The sequence below is a fragment of the Dreissena polymorpha genome, chromosome 1, assembly GCF_020536995.1.
Source record: "Dreissena polymorpha isolate Duluth1 chromosome 1, UMN_Dpol_1.0, whole genome shotgun sequence".
Classification (NCBI taxonomy): domain Eukaryota; kingdom Metazoa; phylum Mollusca; class Bivalvia; order Myida; family Dreissenidae; genus Dreissena; species Dreissena polymorpha.
This window is the reverse complement of record NC_068355.1, coordinates 61,452,514-61,473,410: the sequence shown is the minus strand read 5'-3', so window position 1 is coordinate 61,473,410 and position 20,897 is coordinate 61,452,514. Positions and strand designations below refer to the sequence as shown.

Below are 20,897 nucleotides of genomic sequence, written 5' to 3'. Positions count from 1 at the left end.
ATAACCAGTTTTTTCCTTCGGAAAACCTGGTTAATTAAAAATAAATGAACACAATTTTGTCATAGCTTGTTTTCCAATCCATCATAATTTCCATGTTTTATTTGTCACTTAGTGCGTAATCTTTTGTTTCTCATAAATCTTGTTAAAAAAAATAAGTGATTAAAAGTGAACAAGATTAGAGAAAACACAATCTCAATGAGTTATCAATCACTTTATATGCAAATACTTACAATGCAAACTAGAGAGAACCAGAAACTTGGAGCAAAAGCCACTCCAAATAGCCCTGCAAAAAACAGTGCACATTCTGCAATAAAACACACGCATATTGCAGGAAATTAAAGACACACATTGCAATTTATTTATATGAGAGGCACTCTGAGTAACCCCCAGCTAAGTACATGTGCATTTATTATTTTGGTAGATTAACTAATGACATCCACCCAGGTTAGTCAGGGATGACATTCTCCACTTTATAACACAAATTAAGTCTATACAGAAAGTGTAATTCCTGATTAGCCTGTTGGGACTCAGATTATTGTTTGCAGAACTACACAAGTATACATGTGAAGTATATCCAACATGCACGAATCCAAACAAAACTGTCAATCGCATGAATGTTAAGTCCCTAACACATCCAATGATCAGACAAATATTAAATTCTTGCTGTTTCATGATCTGCGTACTTGCTTTTCAACCTTGCATTTAGTCAGATTATGTTGTACACAAGTTGTAGAAATGTCTGCATCATCTTTTTATTTGGTAGTTCAATGGCAAATTGTTTGCAGAATAAGTTAAAACTGACCAAAATTAATATACACATTTTTAACAAGTAATATTTTGTGTCAGTGAACAATTATTTTAGGGAATAATTTTAATATTTCCACACCCCTATCAGGGAATTCTTAAGTTGAAATGCCCCACAGATAAATTCTTGCAATGCAATCCCTTAAAACTGATCCTTACGCAGGTTTTTTATTCCCCCCTATTATGAAGATTTCCCATACACTATCACTATCAGCTGCGTTCTTGGAAACTGGTCTTCATGCATGTGTGGTGTCCTCCCAGATTAGCCAATGCAGTCCACGCAGGATAATAATGTGACCACACTTTCAGCTTTTATTGTATTTTTCGTTTTAATGAATTATCTTCTTAAAAAATATCCTGTTGAATCATTGAGTGTGGTCCCTGATTAGCCTGTGCCGACTTCACAGTATAATGCGGGCCAACACTTTAAGAAGATGCCTTAACCCTTTCAGTGCTGGAACCGAATTTTGAAGGCCTTTGCAAACAGTTTGGATCCAGATGAGACGCCACAAAACGTGGCGTCTTATCAGGATCCAAACTGTTTGCTATTCTGATAGTATTCTTTGAAAAAAATCGAAGAAAATGCTATTAGAAATTCAGCAGATGACATTTTTGCAGACGACAAATTTCCCAGCATGCAAAAGGTTAATCCCTGTGTTTCCCAGAGTAGGGCTCTAATAAGGTCTCAGGTATCCATCCCCAGAAGGTGAAAACACTACATACCTATCAGCATCAGCACAGTGTTGATCACATATCGTATGCCGTAGGGAACTTTCAGCATAAAGGCACCATTTATTGCTGTCAACAAATGAAAATGTACATCTACAAATTTAAACAAGTTTGCAAACAGGTATGTATCTTAAATCAATGTTATATTCATGATGTTATTAAGATAAACTCTATTCAATTTTTTTTTTTTCTTTACCCACCTTAATTGGAATAAGAAGTCTAATAGCCTAATTCAATGAAAATTGTTTTACACTCAATTCTTGCTATAGATAGTGAACATTCACATAGTGGTACTTCATGAAGAGTTCATTCCTAATGCTTTTTCTTCTACTTATTTTGACGTACCCACAGCTAATATCCCCAGGGACACTTTATTATTGTGAAAATGAAACAAGATGTGTGTTTTTAGGGCACAGATGCCCCCTAATTCAAATTTGGTTTCAACACTCCACATATGTAAAAAAAAAATATAATAAGGGAAATAACTGAAAGTGTTTCAAAAAAAAATCAGGAAAAGTGTCATTTCGAATAAGATTGTTTTGAGTAACCCAAGGCCTGTAACTTCCTAAAAATTCAATAGACCAGAACAAAACTCAACCTTCATCTATAAGTCATGTAGATAGACTTACACACCAAAAATCAGGTAAATATCTGCAAGGGTTTCACAAAAAGTCCGCAAAACTGTTATTGTTGAAAAACAGTCAAAGGCTCATAAATTACCGTAGTCATAATTCAATGGACTGGAACAAAACAATTGAAATTGATCTGTAACTCAAACGGGTTGTCTTGCATATCAAAAATCTGGTTTATATCTCAAAGCGTTCAGGAAAAAACTCCGGAAACAGACTGCCAACAGGACGGACAAACAGACAGACAATGCAGAAATGTTTCATAAGATTATCAAAAAAGCTACCCAACCATTCAGTAGACCAACTTTTAAAATTACATTGCCTTTGTGAACTGGCAATCACTCATTTCTATACCTGCTTAAGTAAAACTGTTACATGACACTTCTCCTTATAATACAATGTTTAATAGTTTATTAAGTTCACATATGAATCACTTACTTTTTACAACAACCGATAATGCAACATTTGCACCAAACACAAGTCCAATCAAGTTTTTCTTCCCAAAACTGAAACAAAACTAAGATATATTTAGTACATGCCGGCTGTAACTTATTGAAGCCTGTTGGAGATTTGTTTCATTTTATTCTAGCCATATTTAACAGGTTATTGTAAAAGAAACTAGAGCTTTGTCACAGACATGACGAATACCACCACATGCCGCATTGACACATAATATTTTGCATGTCGTCTTCACAAAAAACAGCGGACACCATGCTCAATTTTTTAAACGCACTTAGTGACCCCTTGACCTAGTTTTTGACCCAGAAAGGCCCATGTTCTAACTTGGCCTTAAGATCATCTCCATAAAACTTCTGACCAAGTTTGGTGAAGATCGGATGTAAACTACTTGAATTAGAGACCTAGTTTTTGACCTGGCATGGCCCATGTTCGAACTTGGCCTAGACATCATGTAGATACAACTTCTGACCAAGTTTGGTGAAGATCGGATGAAAACTATTTGAATTAGAGAGCGGACACTTAATACGGACCGACAGACAGACAAGTTCACTCCTATATACCCCCCTAAACTTCGTTTGTGGGGGTATAATAATTCCAAATTGTTAATTTTATTGAATTTTCCAAATTAGCTTGTACCAATGTGCAAATACCATGGGACAAAACCTTTAGTTCATCTACACAGACGGTGGAAAATAATTGCAAAAATTGTCCAAAAAAAGACAGCCATCATGGCCCTTAGTTTAAACCTATCTATTTTAGCTTGACTGCATCGAAAGCCTTAGGCTTGTTTTAAACGCTCTCAAGTCCATTTATGAACCTAGAACCAGTGCTTGGTGTCTTAGTGGGAGATCTTAAGAACGCTCCTACAGCGCCAACCAGAAACAACAACATGCTTGACCTGGTCTTCACAAACAACCCGTCACTGGTGAAAACGTCATCTTCAGTCCCTGGTATAAGCGACCACACTATGGTAGTCACCGACATAGACATTATCCCCCAGTGCATAAAACAGAAGCCTAGGAAGATCTTTATCTTCTCCAAAGTCAACTCGGCCAACATTAACCAGAACATGGAGCATCTCTCAGCCACAGTCATTAATAAAGCTAATCTTCAAGACACCACCATTCAGTCACTTTGGGACACTCTTAAATCCGGCATTGAGCAGTCGATCAACAAACACGTCCCATTGAAGATGAGTAAGAGGGGCAAGTCTCTACCATGGCTTAACAGGACTCTGAGAAGAATGATCAGACGCAAGTCAAGGCTCTACATACACGCCAAAAAAGTAACCAGTGGCATACTTACAAGTCCTTCCAGAGAGAATGCAAGAAAGCATTAAAGAAAGCCGAGCTAAGCCACATCAACAGCACCATTCAGAAAGGCCTTGACGAATACAAAGCAATTCTGGAGATACGTGAAATCTCGTAGACAGGACTGCACTGGTGTGGCCCCACTTAAGAGGATGGGTGTACTTGTGACAAACAGTAAGGACAAAGCCCAGTTACTGATTTATCAGTTCAAGTCTGCATTCACCAAGGATCAAGCAGCTCACAACTTCCTGACACTACAGGTGAGCCCGTACACCTATACCCCTACTCAGTGTAACTGTGTTGGGATAAAGCCCAAGGTCCAGACTTGATGCCTAACCTAGTATTGAAGACCTGGGCCTATCAACTAGTACCAGCAATATCAACCATCTTCCAAACATCTATTGACTCTGGTAAACTTCCCCGCAATTGGAAAGATGCTTTTATCTCACCTGTTTTTAAAAAAGGCGACGTTCAACTAGCCGAAAATTACCGACCTGTATCCCTCACCTGCGTAATATGCAAACTCTTAGAACACATCATATGCAAACACATCATTACCCACCTGGAGAAAAACAACATCCTAACCAACTTAAACCATGGCTTCCAAACTGGATATTCTTGCGAAACACAACTATTGACCACCGTTCACGACCTCCTAACCAAGTCCGACTCAGGTACACAAATAGACATGGCTATCCTTGACTTTAGCAAGGCTTTCGACACTGTCCCACACGCAAAGCTTCTACATAAGCTAAAGCAGTACGGAGTCACTGGAAACATTAACAACTGGCTAAGGGACTTCCTCACAGACAGGAACATGAAAGTAATTATGGAGGGAAAGGAATCCCAACCTGCTGCAGTTGACTCCGGCATACCCCAGGGAACCGTCCTAGGCCCCCTGCTATTCCTTTGTCACATCAATGACCTGCCAGACTCAGTCCTCTATCCGTCTATATGCAGATGACTGCCTGCTCTACCTGAGCCAACTTGAAATCTGGGCAAATACATGGGGAATGCACTTCAATGCTAAGAAGTGTTACATCCTGTCCATTAACCAGAAATCTTCCAAATTCTATCAACTCGAAAATCACATTCTTCCACAAGTACCCGAAAACCCATATCTCGGAGTTACAATAATCAAAGATCTCAAGTGGAGTTCACACATAAACAAGATTAACAAAAATTCCAGCCTTGGCTTCCTCAGACGAAACTTGAAACACTGTCCAGAACAATGCCGCAGAACATCCTATTTAGCTCTAATACGTTCAACTCTAGGATACAGCTCCATCGTCTGGGACCCCTACTTCCAAAAAGACATTGACAAACTCGAGAAAATCCAAAAACAGGCAGCACGCTTCATTACCGGCGACTACTCCACCAAAACAACAGGCTGTGTCACTAGAATGTTGGAAGGTATGAAGATCCCATCACTCAAAGATAGAAGAAAAGCCAACAGGCTGATCTTCTTCTACAAGGTGGTTGAGTGGCTGGTACCAGCCCTGCCAAGCTCTGACTATTTAACCCGTGTCCCCACATCCAAGCGTAAAGTAACTCCAAAATCATTCCAAAATTACAATTCTGACAATATCATTGAAAAATACTCTACAAACAATTCTAAGTGTTTCGTTCCAATACAGTGCAAGACGTCTCAATTCAACAACTCCTTTCCAAAGACAATTATAGACTGGAACAAACTCGAGGATAGTGTTGTTTGTGCAAAAACAGTTGATAGCTTCAGATCAACTGTGCTACAGTGGATCTAACTTTATCCTACCTCTCTCCCATTGTGCTTACGCCGAAGGCCCTACAACGTATATATCCCAATTAGGGATGGCAAAATTATTCGAATAATCGAATATTCGATTGAATGGTCAGCATTCGAATAATAAAAACGATCTTCGCATATTCGCATTTTTTTCCAGACGTAATTTCATCAATATTTAATGAACTACGAACCGCTTACTAAAAATCAACCGAAATCACTTGGGAGTAACATGTTTGACGTGACGTTCTTCGTGTCAAACTGATAACGCGGCCCGTATCAGTGTTGATTGCGCAATGCAATATACACGCTCTAAGAAAGGCCTCGACTGTTGTTACCCAATGGGGTGCCAATTCACGGTTTGAATAGATTGGCGAATAATAATTAAGTTTTGTGATCATAGTATGTACAGCCATTAAAATGTGTGAATTACTCAAATCGCGCAATGCAATATACTAACTATAAGAAAGGGCCTGAACTGTTGTTTGTCAATAAGGTACCAATTAAGGGCTTCAATTTACTTTTTGTGATCACAATTTGAACAGACATTTAAACATGTAAATTACTCAAAAGTAACAGATGATATAAATTAAACAATCATCAAGGAATCATAATTCAAATCTGAAAATGCCACCAGCCCCTTCTGCAGTATGGAATACTTTACACGGTCTGTGGATAAGAAGACCGCAACGTGTAATGTGTGTTTACTTATTTTTACATATGCGGGGTCTGCTACAAATCTGTGGAATCATTAAAAAATAAAATTCTATGACACGATGTTTTTCATTATATTTGTGCCCGATTACAGAATCGGTCATAGTATTAGTCGACAGCGATACAATTATTCGATAGCAACGTTAATAAACAGCCTCGTATTTAGCAAACGGATATAACTTACAAACCAATGGAAATTAATACATAACAAGGTAAAATCAATCCAGCCGTTTTATGCGAATATTCGAATATTCGATTGAATGAATTTGCGAACATTCGAATACCGATATTGGTATTCGATGCCATCCCTAATCCCAATCCAGATCCAGAGATCAAATCCCTGACCTTGTGGTGGCTATGGAGACACCATATCAATTAACTCATTTATGCCTAGCATCTAGAAAAAAGGCTTTGGCAAACAGCGTAGACCCAAATGAGACGCCGCATGATGCGGCGTCTCATCTGGGTCTGCGCTGTTTGCTTACAGGAATTTCTGTAAGAAATATTCTAAATATAGAAAAAAATATGCTAAACATCCCTAATTTTTTTTATAAATTGATCCAATTTTGAAGGATGGGAGAGTCCAGTAGGCATAAATGGGTTAAACCAGTGCAACCGCAGCCCTAAGCACTCACCTTAGTTCTCGGACATGCACCAATTGTTGAAGACTTGACATAATAGAAGGTACGAACTTAAAAAGACAACTAAAGGATAAATAAATGAACAAGATTTTGTCTACAGAGCAGGGATACCCAAAATATCAGCTTTTATCTCAAACATGTTAGCTGTTTTATGGCAAATTTTGATTTTTGACCTCTAAATGTGACTTTCATCTTTGAAGTAGTGAAATGGTAATCACACACAAAATGCTGTCTTCTACGGTTGTCATTTGTGATAAGTCATATTAAAATAGGATGATAAATTACAGAACAATCAATATTTTTTACAGACAAATTAAATTTTGAACTCTTAAAGTGTGACCTTGACCTTTCATGCAGAGAGATCAGTTTTACACAAAATTTGAAAAATTATGGATTGTGTTTGTACCAAGTTATTTTCTAGATCACTGAATAACAAGAGTGCCAAACTGTCACAAGATACGCCCGTTTGAAGGTTTTGGACAACTTGATAGCTTTACCATTTGAGTGGCAAAATGATATATTTTTGAAAATTAAGCAGCACATATTTGAACTTGACCTAGATATCAATTAGACACAACTTCTGACCAAATTTGGTAAAGACAGGATGAAAACTACTTCAATTAGAGAGCGGACACCATGCTAAATGCTTGAAATGCATTAAGTGACCTAGTTTTTGACCCAGCAAGACCCATATTTGTTCTTGACCTAGATATCATTTAGACTCAACTTCTGACCAAATTCAGTGAAGATCAGATGAAAACTACTTCAAGTAGAGAGCGGACACCATGCTAAACGCTTGAAATTCATTAAGTGACCTTGTGACCTATTTTTTGACCCGCCAAGACACATATTTGTTCTTGACCTAGATATCATTTAGACACAACTTCTGACCGAATTCGGTGAAGATCGGATGAAAAATACTTCAATTAGAGAGCGGACACCATGCTAAATCCTTGAAATGCACTAAGTGACCCAGTGACCTAGTTTTTAACCCAGCATGACCCATATTCGGACTTGACCTAGATATCAACTAGATGCAACTACTGACCAAGTTTGGTGAAGATCGGATGAATACAATTTGAATTAGAGTCCGGACAAAGTGGCGCCGTTGAAAATGCACTAATTGACCCTATGACCTAGTTTTTGACCCGGCATGACCCATATTCGAACTTGGCCTATATATCAACTAGATGCAACTGCTGACCAAGTTTGGTGAAGATCGGATGAATACAATTTGAAATAGAGTCCGGACAAAGTGGCCCCTTTGAAAATGCACTTATTGACCCTATGACCTAGTTTTTGACCCGGCATGACCCATATTCGAACTTGGCCTAGATATCAACTAGATGCAACTGCTGACCAAGTTTGGTGAAGATCGGATGAATACAATTTGAATTAGAGTCCGGACAAAGTGATGCCTTCCGCCCGCCGCCCGCCGCCCGCCCGCCGCCCGCCCGCCCGCCAAGGGGTTTCACATAATACGTCCCGTATTTTATACGGGCGTATAAAAATGAAAAATGGCTACGACAAGGATTTTCTGGTTATGGCAAAATTTTATCAACGCAAATATGTGTAAGAGGTAGAAAGCCGGCTACTATACTTGGCAAGTCATCTTTTGTTATTTTCAAAATCCATCATGGCAAATTTACGATTAAGGGGGAAATTTAGAACAGACAATAAGATGTACAGATGGACAGTATGACGGCAATATGGCCATTCTTAAAAGGGAGACATAACAAATAAACAAACCTCAAATTACAAAAAACACAAATGATACACAAGTTAACTGAACTATCATGAATAATATTGAAGGATTACTGAGATTATCCCATATTAAATAAATTAGAATTGAAATTGTCTCACTTATTGCATAAATTATTACAAGTGTTAAAAAGCTCTTTCTTTGAAAAATGTTTACCTATTGACTCTGTTTTTGAACACAGATAAGAAATCAGCCTATATATTCAGGCTTTTTCCGCCCTATGCCACGGGTCCGAAATTCGGCCCCATTCCCAATGCAAATCTGGTTGTTTTTTTCCCAATTGAAAAAAAAATTCCCAATTAAAAAAAAAAAAAAAAAAAAAAATTTTTTTTTTTTTTTTTTTTTTTTTTTTTTACCCTTTAAATATATAAGTTGACCTGATCTGGTGTAGAAAATAGAAAGTATTGCATGATTAAATTATCTGTTGCCTTGAATTTGTTTTAAGAACTGTAAAATATGTTAATGATTATTTAAGACTTAACTTTTTATCTTCAAAATCCGGCGCTTCCCGCGATTTTTTTCACCTCAAAAAGGCCAAGCCTTTTCCCCAAATTCAGATTAAAAAACCTGCACTAATCACACATGTTCATAATATTTTGTAAAATTTTAATAATAAGTTATCAAAATAGTCGTTATTTACCAGTTAACGGCTTCTTTGAAATATAAGAAACACTGTTTTAAATAATTTACATGCGATAATTTTTCCCAATTGAGCCAATTTTGCGATTAATTTTTTTCCCAAAATGGGGGTTTTCACGACGCGAAATTCCCAAAATTCCAGTGTGGCGTTTTCCCAAAATGGAGCGGAAAAAGCCTGATATTGACATAAGTCATAATTATGACCTCTTTAGAAGTAACAAGGCTTTTCTGAGATTTGACCAGCCTAGAACATGTCATTTCAAAACATAATCTTACCAAGTTTCATCATGATCGAGTCATAAATGTAGCCTCCAGAGAGGTAACACGTTTTTTTTTAGAGTTTACCTGGGGACCTTAGGTTTGGACGCACATGACCCAGACTTAAACTCTACCAAGATATTGTCCAAATAAACCTTTGAACAAGTTTCATCAAGATTTTATACACATGATAAGACCTCTTTAGTAATAACAAGCTAAACATTGACCACACACACTTCAACCCCACACTGCCAACACTGGATAAAAAGTGATCACTATAGCTCCCCTTGAGCTATTTGTGCTCAAGTGGGGTGAGAAATAGTAACAGTGTCACAATTATCATAAAAAAGTCTATCTTTAGCACTTCTTTCATTACAATTTCATTGTTACTCAATGTATACAATACTTATAATTCAGATTCTTCATATGAGTCGCATTCTGAGAAAACTGGGCATAATGCATGTGCGTAAAGTGTTGTCCCAGATTAGCCTGTGCGGACTGCACAGGCTTATCTGGGACGACACTTTATGCACATGCATTAAGCCCAATTTTCTCAGAACACGACTCATATAATGAGTGTTGCTAGTCTATACCTGTCTGCAATTGTGTTGGCTGCAGAGGTCACTATCACATATGGGAGGTTATTAATGGTCCCCAAGAGAAACAGCCCAATCTGCAAGAAAAATGAAGCGCTTGAGACACAGTGGGTTTTACCATGCTAAGTCAGTTGATGTAACCAGTGTATAGCTTTCAGGCATTAGCCTGTCACTAACTACAATATTAATACATGTATGATGAATATGTGTACTTCCATAGTTCAATCACGTTAATAGATACAAGAATATCCCATTAAGTCACTGTTAAGTTGGTATTAATGTTGTGAACACCTCACCTCCGTAAACAAAACCAAGTGTGAGATACAGTGTAGTGGGTAATACATGCTACATGCTAATACAGTTCACAACTATCAGGTAGAACTGATAAGTACAGTCTCAAACTAGTACAATTTAAGTATAATTCTCTTTATTATAATGCCTCTGGATTCAATTAAGCAAGTATAATCCATTCATAGCAAGTATCAACACTAATCAATAAATGTAATTATACCAAAAACTTTGTCACATTCATCTTTTTTAACATACATCATAACATGTATTTGATCATAATTTAATACATTCCTCCAGACAAATAATTTTTACAAAATGTAAGTGTCATTTACTGGCATAAGAACTAATGCCATTTTAATGGGATTCAATTGGGTTTCCATTTGCGTACACATTGTTTAACAATGTTAATAAGTTACAGTATGCAGACAGGAAAAATATTTGAGTATTAATGATTGCAACATTTCTTTAACAGTCCTGTATGATAAGTATAACAGTAAAGATAACATTCATAATTGATTACGAAACTAAAACTAAATGCATTATTCAATAGAACAAATAAGTTGTGTTCTAACCAAATCCTTAACAAAACTATAAATTACCCAGTTCCGATGGCACATTCTGAGAAATTTGTCAGCAGTGGCGTTTCAATCAAGTTATAAATTTTGCATCATTCCACTGTTCCCTAAAAGATAAAACAGAACATGGTAACACTAGTCACTGACCATTACAAGTCTTATAAACAAGAGAAGCGGGTTGCTTGCAGGCAAAGTGCAATAACATCTAGAAATGGCGCGGCTGAGGCCGACACGTATCCCGAAGCCGCATGTTTGACCCAGGGGGGTGCCCCAGGGTTGGTAATGGAGCCACACATAGTTGAGATTGACCGTATTGTCATAAGAGATGTTCAGTATCAATTGGAAGTAAATCAGTTTAGAAATGAAGAAGTTAATGTAAAATAACATAAAACAAGAGATGTGTTTGTCAGAAACACAATGCCCCCTACTGTGCCGCTTTAATTTATTTTAAAAAAATCATTTGGCAGGTTCATTAATTACCTCCCTTTAAAGCTTATTACTTCCTTTGGATTATTTTTTTTTACCTTTGAACTTGAAGGATGACCTTGACCTTTCACCACTCAAAATGTGCAGCTCCATGAGATACACATGCATGTCAAATATCAAGTTGCTATCTTCAATATTGCAAAAGTTCTGGCCAATGTTTAAGACATTTACAACATAAAACTAGAAATGGCGCAGCAGAGGCGAACGCGTTTCCCCACCCCGCAAGCTACCATGTGTTTAAGTTTCAAGGTTCTAGTGATGGAGGAGATAGTGGCCAGGACGGACGGACAAAAAGGCAATTTCGGGTGGTGTGGCTTATATGTGGTCGGGGCCCTGGGGTGGGTAATGTGGCTTGGATTTTAATTATGCTGAAATAGCTCAGGATCTTGACCACCAAACTGGCTTAGATTTTAATAAGGCTGAAATAGCTCAGGATCTTGACCACCAAACTGGCTTGGATTTTAATAAGGCTGAATCGCTTGGGGTGTTAACCACAAAACTGGCTTAGATTTTAATTATGCTGCAAAAGCTCGGTATCTTGACCACCATACTGGCTTGGATTTTAATGATGATGAAATAGCTTGGGATCTTGATCACCACACTGGCATGTATTTTGAAAATGCTGAAATAGCCTGGGGTCTCGACCGCCAAAAAGGCTTGGATTTTAATAAAAATTAAATATCCTGGGATCTTGACCACCAAACTGGCTTGGATTTAAATTATGCTGAAATAGTCTGGGGTCTAGGCCGCCAATATGGCTTGGATTTTAATTATGCTGATATAGCTCCGGGGTCTTGACCATCCAAACTTACTTTGATTTAAATTATGCTGAAATAGCTTGGGGTAATGACATCCAAAATGGCTTGGGTTTTTTAAATGCTAAAATAGCTTGGGATCTTGACCACCAAACTGGCTTGGATTTTAATTATGCTAAAATAGCTTGGGGTATTGACTGTCAATCTGGCTTGGATTTTAATTTTGCTGATATAGCTCAGGGTCTTGACCACCAATCTGGCTTGGATTTTTTATGTGACGAAATTGCTCAGGGTCTTGAACACCAAACTGGCTTGGATTTTAATTATGCTAAAATCGCTAGGGGTCTTGACCGCCAATCTGGTTTGGATTTGATGAAATAGCTCTGGATCTTGACTATCAAACTGGCTTGGATTTTAATTGTGCTGAAATAGATCGGGGTTTTGACCGCCAATCTGGCTTGGATTTAATTATGCTAAAATAGCTCAGGATCTTGACCACCAAACTGGCTTGGATTTTAATAAGCCTGAACTAGCTTGGGTTCTTGACCACAAAAATGGTTAGATTTTAATTATGCTGAATACCTGGGGTCTTGACCGCCAAAATGGCTTGGGTGTTAATAATACTGAAATAGCTTGGGATCTTGACCACCAAACTGGCTTGGATTTAAATTATGCTGAAATAGCTTAGGGTCTTGGCTGCCAAACTGGCTTGAATTTTAATTATGCTGAAATAGCTTGGGGTCTTGACTGCCAATCTGGCTTGGATTTTAATTATGCCGAAATAGCTCGGGGTCTTGACATCCAAAATAGCTTAATTTCAATAATGCTGAAATAGATTAGGATCTTGACCACCAAACTGGCTTGGATTTTAATTATGCTGAAATAGCTTGGGGTCTGGGTCGCCAATCTGGCTTTGATTTTAATTATGAATTAGCTCGGGGTCTTGACCGCCAATCTGGCTTTGATTTTAATTATGCTAAAATAGCTCGGGATCTTGACCATGAGATATTCAGTATTAATTTGAAGTCAATTGGTGAATAAGTGAAGAAGTTATGATCAACACAATTTTGGGTGGGCGTGGTCTGTGTGGGCCGGGCGCCCCAGGGTTGGTAATGGAGCCATGGATAGTTGAAATTGACCGTATTGTCATAAGAGATGTTCAGTATCATTTTGAAGTAAATCGGTGTAGAAATGAAGAAGTTAATGTAAAATAATGTAAAAAATGAGTGAAAATCTCTGACCCGTCCCAACCCCAACCACCATAACTTTTGACCCAGGGGGCGCCCCAGGGTTGGTAATGGGGCCATGCATAGTTGAGATTGACCGTTTTGTCATAAGAGATGTTCAGTATCAATTTGAAGTCAATAAGCGCAGAAATGAAAAAGTTAATGTAAAATAACACAAAACTTAAACAAGGGACAAAATTGTCACAAAACCAGGTTTTCAATAAAAAAAAAGTCTGATAAAGGGAGACAATTCAAAATGAGCATTGTTTCAAATTCACTATATTTTTTTCTTGAGGCGATCTTGATTTAAATCTGAACAAAAAATGTCTGATAAAGGGAGACAAATCAAACTCAAATGTGCATTGTTACTGATTGTTCATAGTTACCTCCCTTATTTCAAAATCAATCTATTTTTAGCTGTGGCGAACTTGACCTTGGAGATATTGACTGAATTGTTTCGCGCGACACACCATTCAATGATGGTGAACAAATGTGCCAGATGATTTTAAAATCTCACAATGAACGACATAGTTATGGCCCAGGCAAGCTCATTTATGACCATTTTTTACCTTTGAACTCGAAGTGTGATCCTAACTTTGGAGATATCAACGTAATTCTTTCGCGCGACACACCGTCTAATTATGGTGAACAAATGAGCCAAATGATTTTAAAATCTAACAATGAACGACAAAGTTATGGACAAGCTTGTTCCGCTCGCCCGCCAGCACGCAGACATTCTAATAACCAGTTTTTTCCTTCGGAAAACATGGTTAAAAATAAATGAAAATCTCTCACTGGTCCAGGATGGACGGACAGACGGCGGAGTTAACCACAATATCCCCACGCTTTTCAAAAAGCGTGGGGATAAAAATGAGTGAAAATCACTGACCCGGCCCCACCCCAACCCCCGAAACTTTTGACCCTGGGGTCAGATCAAAATTCCAAATAGTGCAGGATCGCACATATGCTCATAGCTACCATGTGTGTAAGTGTCAAGGTCCTAGTGCTTATAGTGTAGGAGGAGATAGTGGCCAGGACGGACGGGCAGCCGGACAGACAGACGGACGGACAGACGGTGGAGATAACCACAATATACCCACGCTTTTCAAAAAGCGTGGGGATAATTAACGGTTTTCAAATTCTATATTTAATGTCTAATCACATGGTAGTTATAAAGATTGGCAGACAGTGTCAAACAAATATTAATTTCGGTACAATATCTAGATTATTAAGTGGTGTCTAAATTTGTTTTGTTGTTTTATTGATTAAAAAAAAACTGGTCAGGTCAAAATGAGTCATTTTCAATTTGCTGATTTCAAAACGCAGCATTCTGCGTCTATCGAAATCCCCGATATAGTATTACGGTGTGAATTGTTGGTATGTTATCTGTATATATTCTCGAGTATAGAATTTTCTTAAAGAATCTATAAGGCGCCCTTTTCTTATATACTTTAGAAGTTGAAAAGTTCATATGCTAATGTGTTTTCTAGAAGTTAGGGGAAGCAGATATTAAATGTTATTCAATGTTTATACCTTATGCGCATGAAAGCTATAATGATTAAACTATAAAGGCAAAAACAGACTTAAAGTATCCCTTATTCTCATAGTATCTGCCCTTCTCATAGTATGGTGACTTAAACGAAAAACTCTCAAGATGTGCTGGAAAGTTAGTGTTTTTTCAATTTTTAGAAGTTATAATTTATTTGATGGTAATCCATGACTATTACAACTATCATTCCCATGATTTCCGGTGTTCATTGAAAAGTAGATCATGTTTATTCAAGGGTGATGATTTTAAAATAATGTAACATAAAATTATGTAAGTTTGTTTATGGATAAGTCATAGCTTTATCAAATGTTATATATGCCACTTATTTTTTAACAAAATGTAAAAAATATTGAAAGAACAACATGAGCAAGAGTTTTGTTTTTCCATTAAGATACTAGTTTTAGAAAAAGCACATGCCAATGGTACCTAACCTCAGCAACCAATCAGAAGTGCCAATATTATGAGAACCATTGCAGGGCCGTACCCAGGATTTTTTTACTGGAGGGGCCCAACTGGGAAGGGTTCAGGAGGGGTCTCCCTAATTTATTTTTATGTCCCCCACCACTATAGGGGGGGAAATATATTGATTTTGCCCTGTCTGTTGGTTGGTTTGTGTGTTTGTTTGCTCCAACTTAAACATTTTGCCATAACTTTTGCAATATTGAAGATAGCAACTTCATATTGGGCATGCATGCGTATCTCATGGATCTGCACATTTTGAGTGGTGAAAGGTCAAGGTCATCCTTCAAGGTCAAAGGCCAAATATATAGCTTCAAAGCGGTACAGAAGGGGACATATTGTTTCTGACAAATACATATCTTGTTTTAATTTGCACTGTTCAAGGTGAATGTTATTAAAAATGCTTAAAAACCTTTTTGATATAAAATTAAAATTTAAGTGATATTAAAGTAAAACCTTTCTTAAGTCTGAAGCTTTAAATATTGGTGTGTAATTGACACAAATGTTCTAATTTTTGGTATGTATGTCTTCCTAGATGAACTTCAGATGAAGTTAGAAAGTTGATGCGGTTCATTGATATTTGGCCAAATTATTGGTTGGACTCAATTATTTCTCTATATTAACTGTTTCCTGGTGGTATTTTACAAAATTCTGATCAGATATTTAGCTGATTTGTTTGCCTCCCGTAGAGTGGCATATAGCAGTCTGAGCTTTTCCGTTTGTCGGTCTGTACGACATTACATTTTCTTTACATTTTTCTAAACGATAAAAGTTATTGACATGATAAAATTGGTGTGTGAGTCTACAAACATGACTTACAGATGAAAGGTGAGTTTCATTTTGGTCCATTAATTTTTGGCAAGGTTCTGGGGCTTGTTCCCAACATTATTTATTTTATAGAAATTATTGACACCTGCAATTTTCTAAATTATGACCTCTTGTATCAGTTGCATTTATTGGTTGTTTCTCTTTACTTCGCCAACCAAAAGACGTGTTACATCAACCATCGAAAGAAAAAGCATTCAGGATCCCAATGGGTAATTGCCTGATCAGGGATGTGTGTACAAGGTGATAAGAAAACATTCCAAAGGGGCTTATCCACTGGCCTATAAAATAGCGCTTATCCCCTTGTTTATCATGGACAATAGAGCACATCTGCTCTTTTGCATTGAGGTAAAGTTTACTGTGGGCCCTAGCACGAGAGAAAATTTGCATTAGGCCAATTATTTTTTTAAATCCTAACTCAACAACCAGCTTGTGGGAGGGGCCGGGGCCCCAGGGCCTGGGAACGGACCTGCATCGTGCATGATACAGATTACTACAGCCTACAGGAAGCTTAGTCTAGCCAGTATTTTGTCAATATTAAATATATGAACAGCAATTGTTAATACTATTTTGAACAATTTAAAACACTTAAACACACACAAAATTGCAAAAGGTAAATGAACATACAAATTAATGTGAGAAAACTATCTATCTTCTATCTTCGGATGCTGTTGAACTCCCCTTTTGTTGATGTTTTGTTTAGTGCATGGCGACCAGACTGGAGACGAGTATTCTATTTGAGGTCTGACCAGAGTTTTAAATGCAGTTTCTTTTACTTTATGTTTTTAGTTTGGATGCTACGTTTAAAAACTTACACATTTAAATTACTATTTTTAAAGTAAATTGTACACCCCAAAGTTTCCGCATCTCGTGATAAATCTTCAATTACGAGAGCTTTTAAACAAAGCAAATTATGACAACTACTAAAGAAAAGAAGAAGGTTACAATCTAGTCATTCCACCTGGATAAAATCGAACGATCTGTTTCCGTGGTGATATCGCGTAAATTATGATATAGCATTGGAATAGCTTAAAATAGTTCAACACGTGTTAGAATCGGCAGATCCCAATCAGTCGTAGTAGATGGTACTAAGTCTGACCAAGTCCCAATTACCTCTGGAGTGCCTCAGGGATCTGTCCTTGGCCCCCTCCTTTTCCTCCTATACATAAATGACCTCCCTTCCCTTGTTACATCCCAAGTTCGCCTCTTTGCTGATGACACTGCCATCTATCTAACAGTGACATCCGAGGCGGACTGTCAAAGGTTACAAGACGATCTCCATAAACTAGAGAAATGGGAAGAGCTATGGGACATGGAGTTTAACCCTGGCAAGTGTCAGGTTCTCCATGTCACACGGAATCGTAAGCCCATTGCGCACCAATACAAGCTTTATGGTCAAATCCTATCCCCAGTTAAGGACGCAAAATACCTTGAAGTTGACATTTGCCATGATTTAAGTTGGAACACACATATCTCCAGGACCACAACAAATGCAAACAAAACATTAGGTCTCCTCAAACGTAACATCAAGACAAAACATGAAAAGGTCAAATCACTATCCTATCAAACACTAGTACGTCCCCAACTTGAATATGCTTCCCCCGTATGGTCACCACACACTCAGGTCAACAAACACAACATAGAAATGATTCAGCGGCGAGCAGTCAGATGGGTAAAAAATGACTACTCCCATTACACCAGTGTCACACAACTGCAAAATACACTCAACTGGCGCACCCTTGAGAACAGACACATAGATGCCAAACTTGTCATTTTCTACAAAGTCTACCACCATCTTGTGGCCATATCCCTCCCATCTTATCTTGAAGTCTCAACCAGGTTAAACAGACACATGCATCCCCTCAGTCTTCGTCAAGTCCATACAGGTTATGATTACTTTAAGTACTCTTTCTTCCCCCACACCACAGTATTGTGGAACAGGTTACCCCACCCCGTCGCAATGCTGCCTGACCTTGAGAGCTTCAAGCAGGCAGTAGCCCAACTTAGCCACTAAACTCATGGGAATTGCTTTTATCCATTTTTATCCCTTGTATACTATATCACTTTTAAATCTCCTAACAACCTAACAACACTATCCTTATTATTGTACCAATTCTTAATTTGCTGAAAGATATCTTTCTCAGCTTTTACTCTTTTACTTTACTAACAGCCAACGCGCACCCTGCCCATAATACTCGCGAGAGGCGTGAGGCAGTACTATGAGATAGATAGATAGATGCTTACCTATAGCACATTTTCTAATCCATCTAATCGAAAGAAGTATAAAAGGTGGCCGATTAGCCAAAGATTGGTACACCATATCCTTACCATCTTTACCCACAGGGATTTCTAAGAAAAATACCCTACATAATATATAACATATATTTGTAGTATATAGAGTATTTTTCTTAAATGTCCCTGTGTCTTTACCAACTCGATGCGCGTGTGATTTTGGTTGTGTTCACATTCCGGACAGGTTCGATGTCCTCGTGGTCATCGTGGTCCGATCATCCGATTATTCCAGAACACTTCATGGACTTAGTAAGCTGTTATCACGAGTTGGTATCGTGTTCCCGTTACTCGATCTGACGTTATGTTTTAAAGATATACGTACCTCAAACGACATATAAATTGGACCGGGGGGCAGTTTCATTAAAGATCGTACAGTAATTTTGATATGCGACTCAAATATTTAACTGAAATTTTACAAGCTGTTCATCAATATCCACTCAAAATATAAACACTGGTGGAAAAATGATGAAATATATAAGTATACTGGAAATTTGTATTATTATACATTGCTGTTTTGCAATATTGTTTCTTTGAAATATGAATCGTTTTCAACATTTGTCGTACGATGTTTAATGAAACGGCCGCCAGGGACCTATATATTGTTTGTGGTGTAAGTGCAGATAAACAAACTCCAGAATAACTCCTCACATTGATCAACTCCCCAATGTGGGTTAACGGTAGATAGTGCATTCATAGGTCAAATCCTTCCAGATCTGCAAATATCATTACCGGTAGCCTGTTTTTCGTTTTTTTTTATTCAAGTCTGTAACATGTAGTAACGTATTTACTGAGTCATCCTTCTGTTCACAGCACGTTGGCGAGCTGCATGGCATTTCTATCTTAAACACGACGACCAGAATCTGTATTCGTAATGTTGAACATGTTTAGCTCGACAACATTGACCTGGCAATATATATATATATATATATATATATATATATATATATATATATATATATATATATATATATATATATATATATATATAAGATTTAATTTCAAAATTTCAAAATGATGAACATAATAAAACAGTTAAGACAAACCGGTTTACCGATCAATGACCGTCTCTTCTTATTAAAGATAAATAGATCGACAGGGCACGAGTTTTTGTGTCACACTCTCAGCATGTCTTCGAATGGAGGCATATGAGACATGTCATCTCGCACCTAAAGAAATATCGAATGAGACAAAAGTTATTTATATATTTTATTGTTCTAGCCTTTAAATATATGTATAGTAGTTGGTTTCAGCCGATTAACGTTGATTTCAAAGTAAAAAGAGACGTTAATATTTCGTAAATTTTTTATTTCTTAATATTTGATAATTAACGTAGTATTCTTGTAAAAATAATATCAATACCACGAGTAGATAAAAAAAATATTCATCGACACAAATACATTTTCGGTTTTAGTTCATTCTGTTACATATTTGTAAAGGTTAAACTGACGACTGTTAAGAAAAATAACGCCACGATGTAGAAAATGATGTAATTAGATAATTAAGAACAATGATGTAATTAGATAATTAAGAACAAAATAGCAGGGGCGTAGTTAACGGGGAGGCAGGGGAGGCGGCCGCCCAATATTTTGGCTAGTCGTCGTTATATAAATAAAAAGTAAAATCCCCCAAAATTGCAGTTCCAAAACCAGTATTTTTGTAATCACGCGCCGTCAGTGCAGAAGCCATTGGTCCCCTCTCCGTCTGCTCCGAGGTTGCCAATAGTGATGTGTCAATATCCCTTGTTAGGTGTCATAAACCAGGGGCCTGGGTAAATGTCATTGCGTTAATTGACCAGTCGCCAAATTATCGATCGCTCCGCCCACACAGTCACGTGGTCTAGTGATTAGAAAACTCCGACAAGCAGATCGCAATTATAGCGGATTACGTGAGGGAAATTCTATATTTGTAATGATGTATTATGCTCTTTTCTATAAAATAAATTATTAAAGCCGCACACTAAACTAAACTGCTTTGTAAAACGTTAATACAATCATAAAAAACTTTAGAGAGAAATGGCGTAATCAAAATAAATGAGTTAACGGCAGACTGACTATCAGAAACGTTTCTTATACATATTATATAGGGAGGTGATGAAAAATCCGTTGTAAAAATGAGCATTTATTTCATATTGATTTT

General features: G+C 37.4%; 1 protein-coding gene across 6 annotated transcripts in view; it reads right to left on the bottom strand.

Moving 5' to 3' along the window:
- Positions 1-17,366, bottom strand: part of LOC127831478 (battenin-like) — a 37,664-nt gene extending 20,298 nt beyond the window's left edge. For all 6 annotated transcript variants that reach the window (XM_052356464.1, XM_052356470.1, XM_052356477.1 and 3 more), the window contains exons 1-6: positions 17,097-17,366; positions 11,194-11,276; positions 10,301-10,380; positions 2,601-2,668; positions 1,528-1,602; positions 231-283 (exon numbers count right to left, since the gene is read on the bottom strand). In XM_052356464.1, coding sequence (XP_052212424.1) covers positions 231-283; positions 1,528-1,602; positions 2,601-2,668; positions 10,301-10,380; positions 11,194-11,211 — 294 coding nt within the window. In that variant the 5' untranslated portion in view covers positions 11,212-11,276; positions 17,097-17,366. The remainder of the gene's footprint in view (positions 1-230; positions 284-1,527; positions 1,603-2,600; positions 2,669-10,300; positions 10,381-11,193; positions 11,277-17,096) is intronic.
- Positions 17,367-20,897: the final 3,531 nt, after the last annotated feature.